This window comes from Ctenopharyngodon idella, chromosome 24, assembly GCF_019924925.1.
Source record: "Ctenopharyngodon idella isolate HZGC_01 chromosome 24, HZGC01, whole genome shotgun sequence".
NCBI lineage: Eukaryota > Metazoa > Chordata > Actinopteri > Cypriniformes > Xenocyprididae > Ctenopharyngodon > Ctenopharyngodon idella.
The window spans coordinates 16589335-16604622 of record NC_067243.1 but is presented as its reverse complement, the minus strand read 5'-3'; the positions used below and the strand labels follow the sequence as shown (position 1 = coordinate 16604622).

The 15288-nt window shown below is 35.9% G+C and overlaps 1 protein-coding gene across 1 annotated transcript in view; it reads left to right on the top strand.

The window, feature by feature from the left end:
- The window catches only part of tmtc3 (transmembrane O-mannosyltransferase targeting cadherins 3), a 43338-nt gene that overhangs the window by 1128 nt on the left and 26922 nt on the right, over positions 1-15288 (top strand). The window contains 5 exon segments of the mRNA XM_051883960.1: positions 2365-2610; positions 2711-2929; positions 7461-7560; positions 8833-8948; positions 13614-13786. Coding sequence (XP_051739920.1) covers positions 2422-2610; positions 2711-2929; positions 7461-7560; positions 8833-8948; positions 13614-13786 — 797 coding nt within the window. The 5' untranslated portion in view covers positions 2365-2421.

Genomic DNA, 15288 nt, shown 5'->3' with positions numbered 1-15288 from the left:
CATAACATGATGTAATAATTTATTTTTTGCATTCAATTAATTCTAATTTAGTAAATATGTCAAATAAATATATTTTTATTGCAGCAATTGTTATGTGTTACTTATTTCAGTGTCACATGATCCTTCAGAAATCATTCTAAAATGCGGATTTGATACTCAGTTATTATCAATGTTGGAAACAGTTGTGCTTCTGAATATTTTTTTGGAATCTGTAATACTTTTTGAGGATTCATTGATGAATAAAAAGTTGAAAAGAACAGCATTTATTCAAAATAGAAATATTTTCTAACGATATCACTTTAATATCACTTTTTATCAGTTTCATACATCCTTGCTGAATAAAAGTATTAATACTTTTAATTAATTGCTTTCAAAAAAAGAAAGAAAAAAATTACTGACCCCAAAATTTTGAACGGCAGTGTATATTGTAACAAAAGAGTTCTATTTTAAATAAATGCTGTTCTTTAAATTTTTATTCATCCAAAATCCTGAAAAAAAGTATCACAGGTTATAAAAAATATTAAGCAACACAACTGTTTCCAACATTGATAACTGAGTATCAAATCATCATATTAGAATGATTTCTGAAGGATCATGTGACACTGAAGACTGGAGTAATGATGCTGAAAAACCATTATTTTAAATTGTAGTTATATTTCACAGTATTACTGTTTTTTCTGTATTTTTGATCAAATGTGCATGTTATGGACTGGGGGAATGCACAGTACAAGCAGTGGGTGTGGCCTTAATATCCCTGCAGTAAGTCGTGTGCTGTGTGAATGGGATTGAGGAATTTGCAGGGTAAAAAAAATCAACTAAAATTGCATTAAATCTGGTTGTTTTAACCAAAATTATGCTGCAAGATGTTTTTTTCAACTATATTTAAGTACCCTGTTATAGGCTAACCTGCAATTTTGCAAATTCTCTGTTTATTCCCGTTAATTCCCATATATTCCCATTAATTCCCATGGAAAGTTTCCAGCTTTGAAAATTCCCAGAATTTTGCAAAACTAATTGTAATACTTCTTAAACTTATTTAATTCAGTTATCGAGTTTGTTCAAATTAAGTTTGATCCAATATTTTATTTCAGCTTTATTTTAATAAACGAAAACAATTTTAATAGATTAGTTAACAATAACAACACTGTTTTGTAGAGCTTGTGAACACTTTCTGTCAGTATTATTATTATTATTATTATTATTAATAATTATTATCAAATAAACTAATAAATAATAGTAACATACTTCCTCTGCCTTACAACATAAGATATCGACCAAACTGTAAATGGTAGTAGCTAAAAGTGGTCGAAACATTGACACTTTCTCTAAAATTAAAAATAAATCACATCGTAGATGGCGCTAGCATAGAAATAGAAATGTTGACTGTTTACGAACCATGGAAACCTACGGAGCCCTGGACATGACATGCAGGAAAAAAATTGCAGGCTAAATCGTGCGCACGATTTACTAATTAGTTCCCTCGATTTAATAATTTGTTCCCTCGATTTACTGAAACACGTGCACGATTTACTATTTCGTTCCCTCGATTTATAAATCATGCGCATTTACTCAAACGTGCGCACGATTTAGTAAATCGAGGGAACAACTTAGTAAATCGCGCGCACAATTTCTTTTTTTTTTCTTGCATGTCATGTGCGGGGCTCCATAGAAACCTTTCCACAATTTTTTGGATTTTTGCTAACTTTTTTTTTTTTCTTCTAGTCTGTAGCAAATTTGGCATGCTTGTCTGGAAGGCCATTGTAAACAGTCATCAAAAATATTTTTAACTTCAACATGGCCACCTGAGGGGAATGAAGAATGTAGGGTAGGGGTGCCCAACCCTGTTCCTGGAGATCTAACACACCAGTCTATAATTATCAAGTGCTCCTGAAGATCTTAATTGGCTGATTCAGGTGTCTTTTATCAGGGTTGGAGCTAAACTTTGCAGGTAGGTAGATATCCAGAAACACCTTGAGCACCCCTGATGTAGGGTGAGGCCTAGTTGACTAAAAAGGTAATAATTTCTATATCAAATAAGTAATTGTAATGAAATTTGGTAAATGTATGTAGTACATTACTCTAGGGAGGCTACATAAATCTGACTCATCTTAGCCTGTTGGTGGTGCTATAAAAATCATGAACATTAAAAATAGCTCTTATTATGAGATCCTATGTGTGTTTGACTTGACATTTTGTATACCATGTTTTTCACCAAGTTCGTACATGAATATATGAGGCCATTTTTAAAAAATGCCTGGAAACAATCAGTCAGTTCTTTGCAATGAATCAAACAAGTTCACACAATGGCCTGAACGATTAATTAGCAACGCTGCCTAAATTCAAATGATTTTGTAATCATGTCAGGAGTCCCAGTTGTTACTCATCTGCCTTTGCAGTGCTCAATGAGGTCTCACGTCAGCGATGGCTGTAGTGTCGTGGAAGGAGATCTGTCTTCTGACTGGACTGGTGGTGGGCTGCTACTGGAACAGCCTGTTCTGTGGTTTTGTGTTCGATGATGTCTCTGCCATCTTGGATAACAAAGACCTTCGTCCCACCACACCGCTGAAGAACCTCTTCCTCAATGACTTCTGGGGCACACCTATGTCTGAGGTAGTACATCTTTATTTTGCATAGTGAATAACTTCAGCTTGAAGAATATATGTTTTTGTTTTTTGAGGCTTGTCTTATCCAACCTTGTCTTTTTCTCCAGGAGAGGAGCCATAAATCCTATCGGCCGCTTACTGTTCTCACCTTCCGCCTCAATTATCTGTTCAGCGAGTTGAGCTCCTCGTCGTACCACCTCTTCAATGTGGTTCTTCATGCCGTGGTGTGTGTCCTCTTTCTCCACTTCTGCCGTCTGCTCCTGGACCGAAGCACCAGCCTCATAGCGGCCCTGCTGTTTGCAGTCCATCCCATTCACACAGAAGCTGTAAGTAACTGCTATTATGTCATTTTAAAGTGCTGTTTCAGATATTACCTTTCATGTAGTGTGTAATATAGTAGTTTGTGAATGTGAAAGGTCTGCAAAGTTTTAAAGATCGAAGTGCATGATAAATGGTGTTATTGTCTCCCAAAAGATGCTTGAACCTATGTAGGTTTGTAACAAATTTGCAAATGCCAGTCTATGGTCTTCATTGGCTGCCCGCAAACAATGTCTACTTTGACCCACCCTCAAACACTGTTCTCGTTGCTGAGGCCTGGAAGAGTTTGTGTTGTTGACATGTCGAGAAGACATCCACAAGCAAATCCACATTGCATGGACTTCCGAAGGATGAGGACTCTATAGACAGTCTGAAACCGACGCCATCATTACTGTTTGTATCACTGTGTATCAAGTGCTGAGGAAGCCCAGAGCTGAAATTCAGACCAATCACAACAGACTGGGCCATTTGACCAATCAAAGCAAAGTCGACCAATCACAACAGACTGGGCCATTTGACCAATCAGAGCAGAGTAGACCAATCTCAACAGACTAATCCATCTGACCAATCAGAGCAGAGTAGAAGCGTTAAGATGCGTTTTGGTCAACTGGATCACAAGTGGACGTATTCCCGTCTACACCTGGTGTTTTAATCCGTTTCTTTTGTCCACTTTCAACCACTTCTGTCCTGCTTTCTTCGAGGGGAAGGTCTAAAATGTATGGGTTTTTTCCAGATCTTTCGAACTAATGGACAAAATAAGCTCACGCAATTTACATATGAACATGCCCAGAGATGACAACAAAACATACGGAGAGCAGCAGCTTTCCTTTCTGCTCTGAAAGCCGCAAGACCACGGTGAACGCGGTGAGGCCGTGTTAGAAATCAGGAATGGTGAGAGAACATTGTGCTTGGTATGTTTTTCGTCTTCAAACCAAACTTTGGTCCTCAGCCGACTAAGTTTAAATCCTGTCTAGCTAGCGCATTTCCCATAATGTTTATGCATTAGGTCAGTAGGGGGTCTTTTGTGGCTGTTCGAACGCATTCGTCCACATGAGCGTTTACACTACGAAAGCAATGTGTCTTCAACTACCTCTGGAAGTGGTCGAAAGTGGACAAGCTCAAAACATTTTACACCCCATTTACACCTGTATTTAGCGTCGTATACTTGGGATCCGATCGACCGAAATGCATCTTAATACCAGGTGTAAACAGGGCCTGGGAGAAAAGAGGTGATGCTGCAATGTATATTATGAGAAAATGAATGTTTTTTGACCTTGGATACATGTAAATCTATTGTAGGAGGAGGACCTCCAAAATAAAATTAGCAACCATTAAAATAGCAACATGTTTTATGTATCTGATATGTGAATGAACTCCATTTGTTGAATTAGTTTTTGCTACTAATGTAAAGTCACTTTATTGATCCTCATGCTGCTGGTTGACTTTGTTATAGGGTTGAAGTTTCCTTGGTAATTTCGCATTTGTTGCTTGAGGAAATGACTTTTGGCACAAAGTTGAGAAAGAAAACACTTCAACATGAATGAAGTGACTTTGCATATGCCGCCTCATGGTGGCAGTAATAGATAGAGCTTCATGTCCCAGTGTGCATTGCATGTAAACAGTTGTACATTACCATGGAAACTGTGTTTTTTTTCATTTCAGTCAATATTTGTTTCCTATTTCGTATGCTGTCCTTTCTTGTTAAGCCAGATATCACTTGTTTGAAGTTCAAAAGGGTCAAAATTCTTGGAGAGAGTGAATAAACAGAGGCTTTGATTAACTGTGTAGTTCAGTGCAGTGGTACATTATTTGATTAGAGTGCATTATATAGGACTGGTGGTTGTTTATCAGTTAAAGATCTGGCCTGCTAGTGAAATGGTTGGGGGATCAGTCCCTGTGCGGGTGACATAAGAGCTGGAGTGTTAATCTGATCTTAGTCTTTCTCTAAAACTGTTGTACCATCTACGATATCTTCAGACTGTCTATAAGATTGATGTATAGTACATTGCTTTGTATAAAGAGTTCTTTCATGAACATTTCCGAGTGATGGTCTGAGCAAACAAATCTTTTGTTTCAAAGATATAGGTCGATTTATTTTGAGTAATGATTCACAGAAATGCACAAACTCCAATGCCATTTTTGCTACTGAGGTATTAATCAGGCACGCTATAAAACGGCTTATCATAATCTAATTTAAATCTGGAAATAAAGTTTAGGAGGAAAATTTGATAACGCTATGACGTTCAGTGAATGAGAAATATTTCAAGGTCACTAATTAAATAAGCAGATTCGTGGCATTGAGCATTCGAACTCCTCAAAAGGTCAGATTTTGGTTTCATTGAAGCACCAGGGGCCTCATGTATAAACGTTGCATTGAAATGTGCGTACGCAATTTTCCACCTACATACTTGGATTTATAAAAAATAAACTAGCTGTGAATGGGTCAATGATGTGACGGGTCATTTTTCTGCTTTAATGATAATAAAAAACAAAGATATGACATCCAAAGTATGTAAGGTAGTGCAATTAGATCTCTTTTATTGAATCCAAAAGGTTTTAATTATATTTTGCTACATATAAAGATATTTTAAAGATTTTGAAGTGTCAAAAGGTCATTCGGTTTAACCGTCTAAAGGCCAATACAGCCATTTCATTTGTGATTAAAATATCGTAAAATGTAATAAATGTATATATTTTTTATTCTGTCACGATTTTACATATCAACATGGTATTAAAATTGGTATTAAAATTATGTGTAGAAGTCGTTGCTTTGTTATGAAAAAGAATGTCCGGAAAAATGAATTTCATTGATGTCATTCGGAGTAACCAATATAAAGGGACCATTTTGGATCAAGTCATGCGGTCAATATCATGTGACAGGATGTGACATCATTCAGACACCTGCACAGGACCACATGGTCATGAAGCAAATTAACTAACACTCTTTTAACTATTTGAAAAAATTCATGTTTTCACTTGCTCATACGCATGTCCCGAAACATCAGGTCATTCGGTACAACCGCTATAAAACATGGAAAATGTTGTAATATTTTAAAAACTTGTGCTAAATATAAAATGTTTAATTGTCCTTTTGCCAGCTAGCTAGATATCAGCCTGTTAGCATTGTTTGAAAATAATATTCGTCATTCGGTATAACCATAAGTGTCATTCTGTAAAACCAAAATTTTGGTTAAACCGAATGACTTTTTTGGTGACAAATTTTGTCCATCTTGTAAAAAATGACAAAAGCAGTGATAATTGATTATAAAAACCACATAATCTCATTGTTAACACTTAATAAAACTTCAAAATTTATTATGTCTCCATTATCTTTTTTTACACTTTTAAAAACCTTATTCGTCAGTGACCCGAATATGTGCGCACCGTACAGACCGTGTGTTACTGGAGTGAGGGAAGTAATGATTTTAAACTCTGTTTTCATTTTGATATACACATTTAGATTAAATATTCCACTCTGTTCGCACTCAAATGACCTAATCATTATCCAGAAGTTAAACAAAAATTATATGAATTTAAAAATAAAATATTTGTAGTGGATGTGCTGCTTTTGAATACTTTTCCTGTGGCATGCTATGTTTTAATGACAGCGAGGAGGCATTTATAGTCCATATCTCATATTTTCCTAATGTCTTGTACTGTTAAAAGTGGTATCATGTGGATGGGAATGTGCATATTGAAATGATATGCAGATGACGTTATGCATAATAAAAATAATGTTGTAAGCTACATATATGGTTCAGGGAGGAGATGGGCATGTACACACAATCTTCCACTGACTGGGTTTTAAAAAGGGAATTTTGCACAGGTTCTGGCGTACGCATGGTTTTATGAATCTAGCTTTTGTGCGTATGCACACTTTTAGAATGAAATCTATGGAAAGTTTTATACATGAGGCCCCAGATGCTGTTGTTCTTAAGTCATGGACATCAGGTTTTACATAAACTTGTGGAGGTCGTGGAGTTCACATACTGCTGTCATTAAAGCAAAAGGGGACAACCTGAATACTGAGACAATCTGAAATTCAGGTTAATTTTTCACTTCAACTTTTCACTCAAATTGTTATGCGTACGCTATTATTTTTTAATAAAAAAGCCATTAAAATTAAAGTTAGGAGCTTTTGCACTGTTGGTCTCAGTCTTTTAAACCCCACTGATGGTATATTAAATTATATAACAATTAATTATAACATGATTATCTTATATAACCGCTTGCATTATTTTCAAAGGTTCTCACAGGATGAATAAAAGGGAAAAAATTATTACTGCTTTAAAGTTATGATTGATTGCTGAAAACTGGTTCCTCTTGCACCTGTCACATGACTCTTCATGGCATAAACGTCCCCATCCAATCTCATAATAAGAAGCATTACTGTAAAAGCATGCTTAATAAGTCACAAGACATTTTACTGTACAAAGTGTTTGGCACATTTTGATTGAATGAAATTTCTTATTACGAGTGTTGAGAGATTTACACATCGAGTTGTTGAAATGTTTAATCACGTTTATTCGGTGTGTGCAGGTAACAGGTGTTGTTGGCAGGGCTGAGTTGCTGTCCTCCATTTTCCTGCTGGCGGCTTTCCTGGCGTACACCAAATCAAAAGGAGCCGATCACTCCATTGGTAAGCGTTGCCTTCGTATAACCTCATAATCCATGCACACATTCACGCTGCAACAAGTTCATTCCTAGTACATGACGCGCAAGCTGTGACTCGCCTCCCATTCAAAAGCTCACAAGCTCCCCACCCAGAAGTCTTGAGTACACAGCTCCAGTTTCACAGATCGATCAAATTGGCATGTTGTTTCTGACTTGATGCACTCCACAACAATTATTATATTATACTGTCAACCTCCCACTGTGATTCTTGATATTTTTTTCACAGAATGTTAATCTGGTCACAATATTTTTGTTTTTACCTTGTCCACGGTGTGATGACAAGAGATTATTTTCTTATTTTATTTCATTTTCATTTCTTTTGTTCATCTTTAATAAGCCGTCACCTTTATTTTAAGGTGTAAAAGAAACGGCATGATTGAATAGTGCATGCAAGTGTTGTATTGTATGCTAAGCCAGTGTTCTTTATGTGTTATAATAATACGCATCATTGATGTCTCAGTTGGCACGGTTCCAGGCCACCACTGTCGCTGCTTCTGGACTATATATTTATATTAACATTTTTAGATTGTATTTGTGTTGGGTTTTAAATATATATTTATGGATGTTAATCAATAATAATAATCAAATTAATCATATGATATGCCAATCATTAAATTGAATGCATATATATCAATAATTATTGAGTTAAGCTACACTAATGTTACAGACAAAAACATTAAATAGATAGATAAAAGTAATTTAGAATTAAATATAATGTTCACTTTAAATCATATTTTCGTTCACATGCTTTTGGCTGTTGCATCACATCTTACAGCACAAGTGCCACATTTTTAAGCCACCATATCAATTTAAAAACAGTCTTGAGATCCTCATAGCCCGTTCCATTCCTTTCTGTTCTGTTTTCGTACTCAAAAATGCAGCCGTGTGAATGGCTTCTTGTGCTGCCTGCTTTAGAAGTGTGGTTTGGCAGGTCACATTGTGATAATTAATCATGTTAAATTAACACGTTAAATTGACAGCTTTGTTTATGTTAAGTGTTTTTCTCCGATTCTCTTGAAAAGAGTTGTGGGACGAGATTCCCCAATTTCCCCGTGAAGAACAACACCAGGCTGCTTTTCTTTGCTGATCCTTCTTCCACTTTCTTTCATTTGAACAATGCATAAAGTTACTCAAAAGCACGTCCAACATGTTAAAAATGAAGTACGTGCACATGAGATGAAGACTATATCATATCACATTCCTGGATCATCTCTGTGCCTTAAACTTTGTCTTTCAGTGTGGTCTCCCATCATTTCAACCGTGTTCCTTGTTGCTGTTGCCACGCTATGCAAGGAACAGGGAATTACTGTCATCGGGATATGCTGTATTTACGAGGTCTTTGTTGCCCAAGGGGTAAGAATGACATTTATTTATTGCCTCTTAAATAAAGGATGTGTTGACGTGCATGGTCAAAGCCAATAGGATCTGCTATGGGGTCTTGGGATCAAAAGCTTATTTGTTAGAAAGTTTAAAAAAAAAAAAAGGCGACTACATTGCTTTTAAGGGAAGTCATAAAACATCCTTTTCTTTTTGATATTAAAAGCCCTATTTTGTTGGCAGAAAGACAGAGGGAGAATGAAACCGCGACCCAGATGGAAAGACTTAATGCATCCTCATGGGGCGCAGCCTCGCATGATGGCTACAGACATATTTGTACTAGTGTTGTTAAAAGTACTGATTTCGGTACCAAGTCTGTACTGAAATTTAAAAAATGTGATGATACCAGCATTTCCCCCTAGCATTTTGAGCAGTGTTGAGTGGATTCTTAAACATCTCTGATTGGCCATTGTGTTCACGCGCTCAACAGATATGTCTCCTGTGTGTATCTGTGTAAACGTTTGGTGAAGAGCGTCATTGATGACTATTTACAACATGTTTTTGAAGCGTTGATCATCATAGCCAATCACAAACCTATCTGTTGAGCACGTGAACACAATGGCCAATCAGAGGTGTTTAAGAATCCGCTCAACAGCGCTCAAAATGCAAGGGGGAAATGCTGGTATCGTCACATTTTTAAAATTTCAGTACCGAAGTCAGTACTTTTGACAACACTAATTTGTTCACTTTTGTCTGTTGGTGTCATTATCTTGACAGTTTAATACTAAAAAAACCCTTGAAGCAAATCCATTGACCTGCTAAATGCATATCGTTGTGGTGGAAGAAATCCGAAAATTAAATATAAAGCAAATAACACAGTTTGATGGAAAGACTTAACAGCGCTGTTGAGTGGGTTCTTAAACACCTCTGATTGGCCATTGTGTTCACGTGCTCAACAGATATTCTTCTGTGTGTATCCGTGTAAGCGCTAGGTGAAGAGCGTCACAGATGTCTATTTACAACATGTTTTTGAAGCGTTGATCATTGTAGCCAATCACAAACCTATCTGTTGAGCACGTGAACAAAATGGCCAATCAGAGGTGTTTAAGAATCCGCTTAAAATGCTAGGGGGAAATGCTGGTATCGTCAAATTTTGACAACACTAATTTGTACACTTTTGTTTGTTGGTGTCACTATCTTGACAGTTTAATACAAAAAAAAACCTCTTGAAGGAAATCCATTGACCTGCTAAATGCATATTGTTGCGGTGGAAGAAATTCAAAAATTAAACAAAGCAGATAACATGGTTTGCGGTATCAATCAGAGCAATTTACTGTGGCGTGTTGTAATAGTGTAAAACATATTGGGTATAAGGCTCTAAATCCATCTCACAGTGAAAATCGCTCAACATCTTGCCCTATATACTCCTTTGGTGTTTTAACTGTCACTAGTTCATTTGGTGTGAATATAAAATACGTTTAAAACCCCAGAGGACATGTCTGCATTGAGTTTTTCGAAGAAGAGTGTGAAAATCAACACTGAGGCATCAGTCGAGTGATAACCAACAGCTTATACAGGTTTCTTATCTGATACGGCATTCATTACCTTCTACTTGGAAAAAAAGCGACGCAAGACATAACTATTTTGTTAGTGACAGTTGAGTAAATAACTTCAGGGCAACATCTCATTTCTAATAGCAGTAAAGCAAAACAGCAAAGTCTCATAGTTTTGTTAACCACAAGTCTTACCAGATGTGAAAACACCCTGTTGCCTATTCAGTTTAAAACAAGCTGCAGGATTTCAAAAATCTAAATATTTGACGTACTGACATGAGTTAGATGTTGTACACATCGCATGTCACTTTCATTAAGGATACAGTGTCCCTTCAAAGAGTCTTTTCAAATGTCTATTTTAATTGTATAATCTATTGTTCCCAGCTAGCAGCCGATTAGCATCTGTGTTTGAATATCAAGTGAAAGCCACTCAGCGACGTTGCTTTCATTCTGTCCATTAGCGATTGGATGTTCGCCGGGATCTTTGCTCTTTTCACAGCCTTCCATTCACTTTGCATTATGCAATTAAATTTTTACATAATGGACTGTGGCATAATCCTCTTATGTGAGCTAGCAACTGAATGAATGTAAGCAGCTGTTGTTTCTGACAGGAACTCGAGGTCTGTGGCTCTTTGCCTTGGACGGATCTTTGCTCCGTTCACCCCATTCACAGCCCTCAACTATGCCTCTAATTCAACCCATATGCACGAGTAGCCCTTGGACTTTGATGTTTCACTGAAATACATGTAGCTTAAGTAATTACTCTAATCGGCCTAAGTCGTTAGAAGTGCAGCGTTTAAACGATAATGTATTAAATGTAACGTTGAGCTAATGTATCCGGAGCAGAGCCAATGTGGCATGTGAAAGTTACATAGCATTTATCGCTGTGATATAGCGGGACTGTGGCGTGTGGCCTAGTGGTTAACCTGCTGGCAGACACATTAAGCTGTTGTGGGTTTGAATACAACATGTATTGTCTCTTCCTGTCATCGTTTCCTATCTTCTCTCCACTTTTCGTCAACAAAAATGGAAAAACCCTGAGAATTATACAAGAAAGTTCTATAATTGTTACTAGTTAAATCATTGAAAATAATAAGTATAAAATTCTGTAATTAAATACTTAATATATGTCAATTATTTAAATTTTTATTTATTACAAACTATATTTTAGGTATTTATTCTTATTTAATTATAACTAAATACTAAATACCATTCAAAAGGTTGGGGTCAGTAAGATTTTTTTTAAAATAGAAATTAATAATTTTTTTTTTTAAAATGATCAAAAGCGACAGTAAACATTTATGATAGGGGTGTAACACGATTCAATACATATCACAATACTGAATGCGATACCCCTAGTTCATGTGACTATAGTGGTTCAACCTTAATGTTATGAAGCGACGAGAATACTTTTTGTGCGCCAAAAAAACAAAATAACGACTTTATTCAACAATATCTAGTGATAGGTGATTTCAAAACACTGCTTCATGAAGCTTCGGAGCTTTTACGAATCTTTTGTTTCGAATCAGTGGTTCGGATCATCTATCAGACTGCCAAAGTCACGTGAACCATTGAAATTTCACAACGTTTTGAAACACTTATGACGTAACAAAGCCTCATTTACTTAAATCACGTGACTTTGTCAGTTTGATACATGCTCCGAACCACTGATTCGAAACAAAAGATTCGTAAAGCTTCGAAGCTTCATGAAGCAGTGTTTTGAAATCGCCCATCACTAGATATTGTTGAATAAAGTCACTATTTTGTTTTTTTGGTGCACAAAAAAGTATTCTCTTTGCTTCATAGCTTTCTTCGTAACTTGTATACGGAAGGCGGTCTGGTGGAAGCTCGATATTCGACTTCATAACTTGTTTAAATATGGATTATTTTTTTACACAAACGCATTGCTTTGCTTCAGAAGGCTTTTATTAACACTCCGGAGCCGTGTGGAGCACATATTTATGATGGATGGATGTGGATGGAAGCACTTTCTTCAGCTCATACTTACTGCCTTTATAAAGCTTGGATACGTCAGGATATTTATTAATATTTCTCCGACTGTCTTCGTCAGAAACAAGAAAGTCATATACACCTAGGATGGCTTGAGGGTGAGTAAAGGTTGGGCTAATTTTCGTTTCAAAGGAAACTAATCCTTTAAGGTTAAACCACTGTAGTCACATGAACTGTATTTTAAATGTCTTTAGTAGCTTTCTGGGCATTTGAAAGTGTTAATTATCTTGCTGTACTCACGATATGATATTATTGCGTTATTCCAAGACATATGGTAACAAAATAGATAACAAAAAAATTGACTGTTAATTAAAATTCTAAATTTGGTATTACATTGGGGGATGGAAATGAATAGACTTGGACTTGGTGCTGGTAACCCAATGCACAGGACAAGGGTGACAGCAGAATAAAAATATTCATGATTCTAACGCTGAAACAGATTTATTTTAGACAAATATGTTTGCACTCTGTCACTGACTAGATATATTTAAAATAATGTAGGCCACTTTTTACTGGTAACACAAGACATTTGGCATTATCAGGACCCACGAATATTCCCCTATTGCATTATTATACATTATATTCAACATTATGTATAGTAGTTTAATGTAGTACTGACACTAAACTTGAATTTTTTCTCACACAGTAATTTTCGTTTTGGGTGAACTATACACAATACATATTGTCACTATCCACGATACAACATTGTTGCATTTTTTTGTATTGCGATATATTGTGACATGCTATATTGTTACACCCCTAATTTATAACATTTCTATTTCGAATAAATGCTGTTCTTTTGACCTTTCTATTCATCAAAGAATCCTGAAAAAAAAGTATATCCATAGAAATATTAAGCAGCAAAACAGTTTCATAATAAGAAATGTTTCATGTTGACCAAGAAAACAGTTATTTTAAGTTGCAATAATATTTTACGATATTACCGTTTGAGTTACTTGTTGAGTGAGACCTCCAAACTTTTGAAAGGTAGTGTGTATATATACATATAAATTAAAATTTAAAAATTAAAAATGTATTTAATAGTTATAAAAAATGAATTGCACGTATTAATTGAATATTTATTTTAATATAATTTGTTTAAAATGTATTTTTTATTTTATTTTATTTTTTTATACAGTTCACTCTGCCCATGCTGATTGACACCCTACTACAGGTGTTGAGAGGAAAAGATGTTTTTCCTTACGCTGTTCTCCAGACCCTTCTGAAGCTCATTGTCCTGATCATCAGCACGCTTTTGCTGGTCATCGTCAGGGTGCAGGTCATTCAGTCCCAGTTGCCAGTGTTTACCAGGTGAGACCACAGTGAAACCTCTGTTATGTACAATCACTTTATATTGAAAGTGAAACTGAATTTTCAGCAGCCATTACTCCAGTCTTCAGTGTCAAATGATCCTTCTAATATGCTGATTTGCTGCTCAAGAAACATTTCTTATTATTATTAATGTTGAAAATAGTTGAGCTGCTTAAAGGGTTAGTTCACCCAGAAATGAAAATAATGTCATTTATTACTCACCCTCATGCCGTTCCACACCCGTAAGACCTTCGTTCATCTTCGGAACACAAATTAAGACATTTTTGTTGAAATCCGATGGCTGCATAGCCAGCAATGACATTTCCTCTCTCAAGATCCATTAATGTACTAAAAACATATTTAAATCAGTTCATGTGAGTACAGTGGTTCAATATTAATATTATAAAGCGACAAGAATATTTTTGGTGCGCCAAAAAAAACAAAATAACGACTTGGCCGATTTCAAAACACTGCTTCATTAAGCTTCGGAGCGTTATGAATCTTTTGTGTCGAATCATGATTCGGATCGCGTGTCAAACTGCTGAAATCACGTGACTTTGGCGTTCCGAACCGCTGATTCGACACAAAAGATTCAAAATCAAACACAAAATAACGACTTTATTCAACAATATTAAGTGATGGGCGATTTCAAAACACTGCTTCATGAAGCTTCGAAGCTTTATGAATCTTTTGTTTCAAATCAGTGGTTCGGATCATGTATCAAACTGCCAAAGTCCCATGAACCATTGAAATTTCGCAACGTTTCGAAACACTTATGACGTAACGAAGCCTCGTTTACTGAAATCACGTGACTTTGGCAGTTTGATACATGCTCCGAACCACTGATTCAAAACAAAAGATTTGTGAAGCTTCATGAAGCAGTGTTTTGAAATCGACCATCACTAGATATTGTTGAATAAAGTCGTTATTTTGTTTTTTGGCGCGCAAAAAGTATTCTCGTCACTTCATAACATTGAGGTTGAACCACTGTAGCCACATGAACTGTTTTAAATACATCTTTAGTAGCTTTCTGTACATTTGAAAGTGTTAATTGTCTTGCTGGCAATAGAGGCCTCACTGAGCCATCGGATTTTTATCAAAAATATCTTAATTTGTGTTTGAAGATGAACAAAGGTCTTACAGGTGTGGAACGACATGAGGGTGAGTAATTAATGACAGAATTTTCATTTTTGGGTGAACTAACCCTTTAATATTTTTGTGGAAACCGTGATATTTATTTTCAGGATTCTTTGATGAATAGAAATCTCAAAAGAACAGCATTTATTTGAAATAGAAATCTTTTAAACATTGTGAATGTCTTTTCTGTCACTTGTGATCAATTTACTTACATCTTTGCTAAAAAAAAATCTTACTGATCCTAATCTTTTGAACAGTAGTGTGCATACCTGTTACTGCACATTCTGATACCTAATTGGCTGTGATTGTGTCACGAGTCACGACATACTAGGGCTGTGCGATTTGAAGAAAAAACATGATTCTGT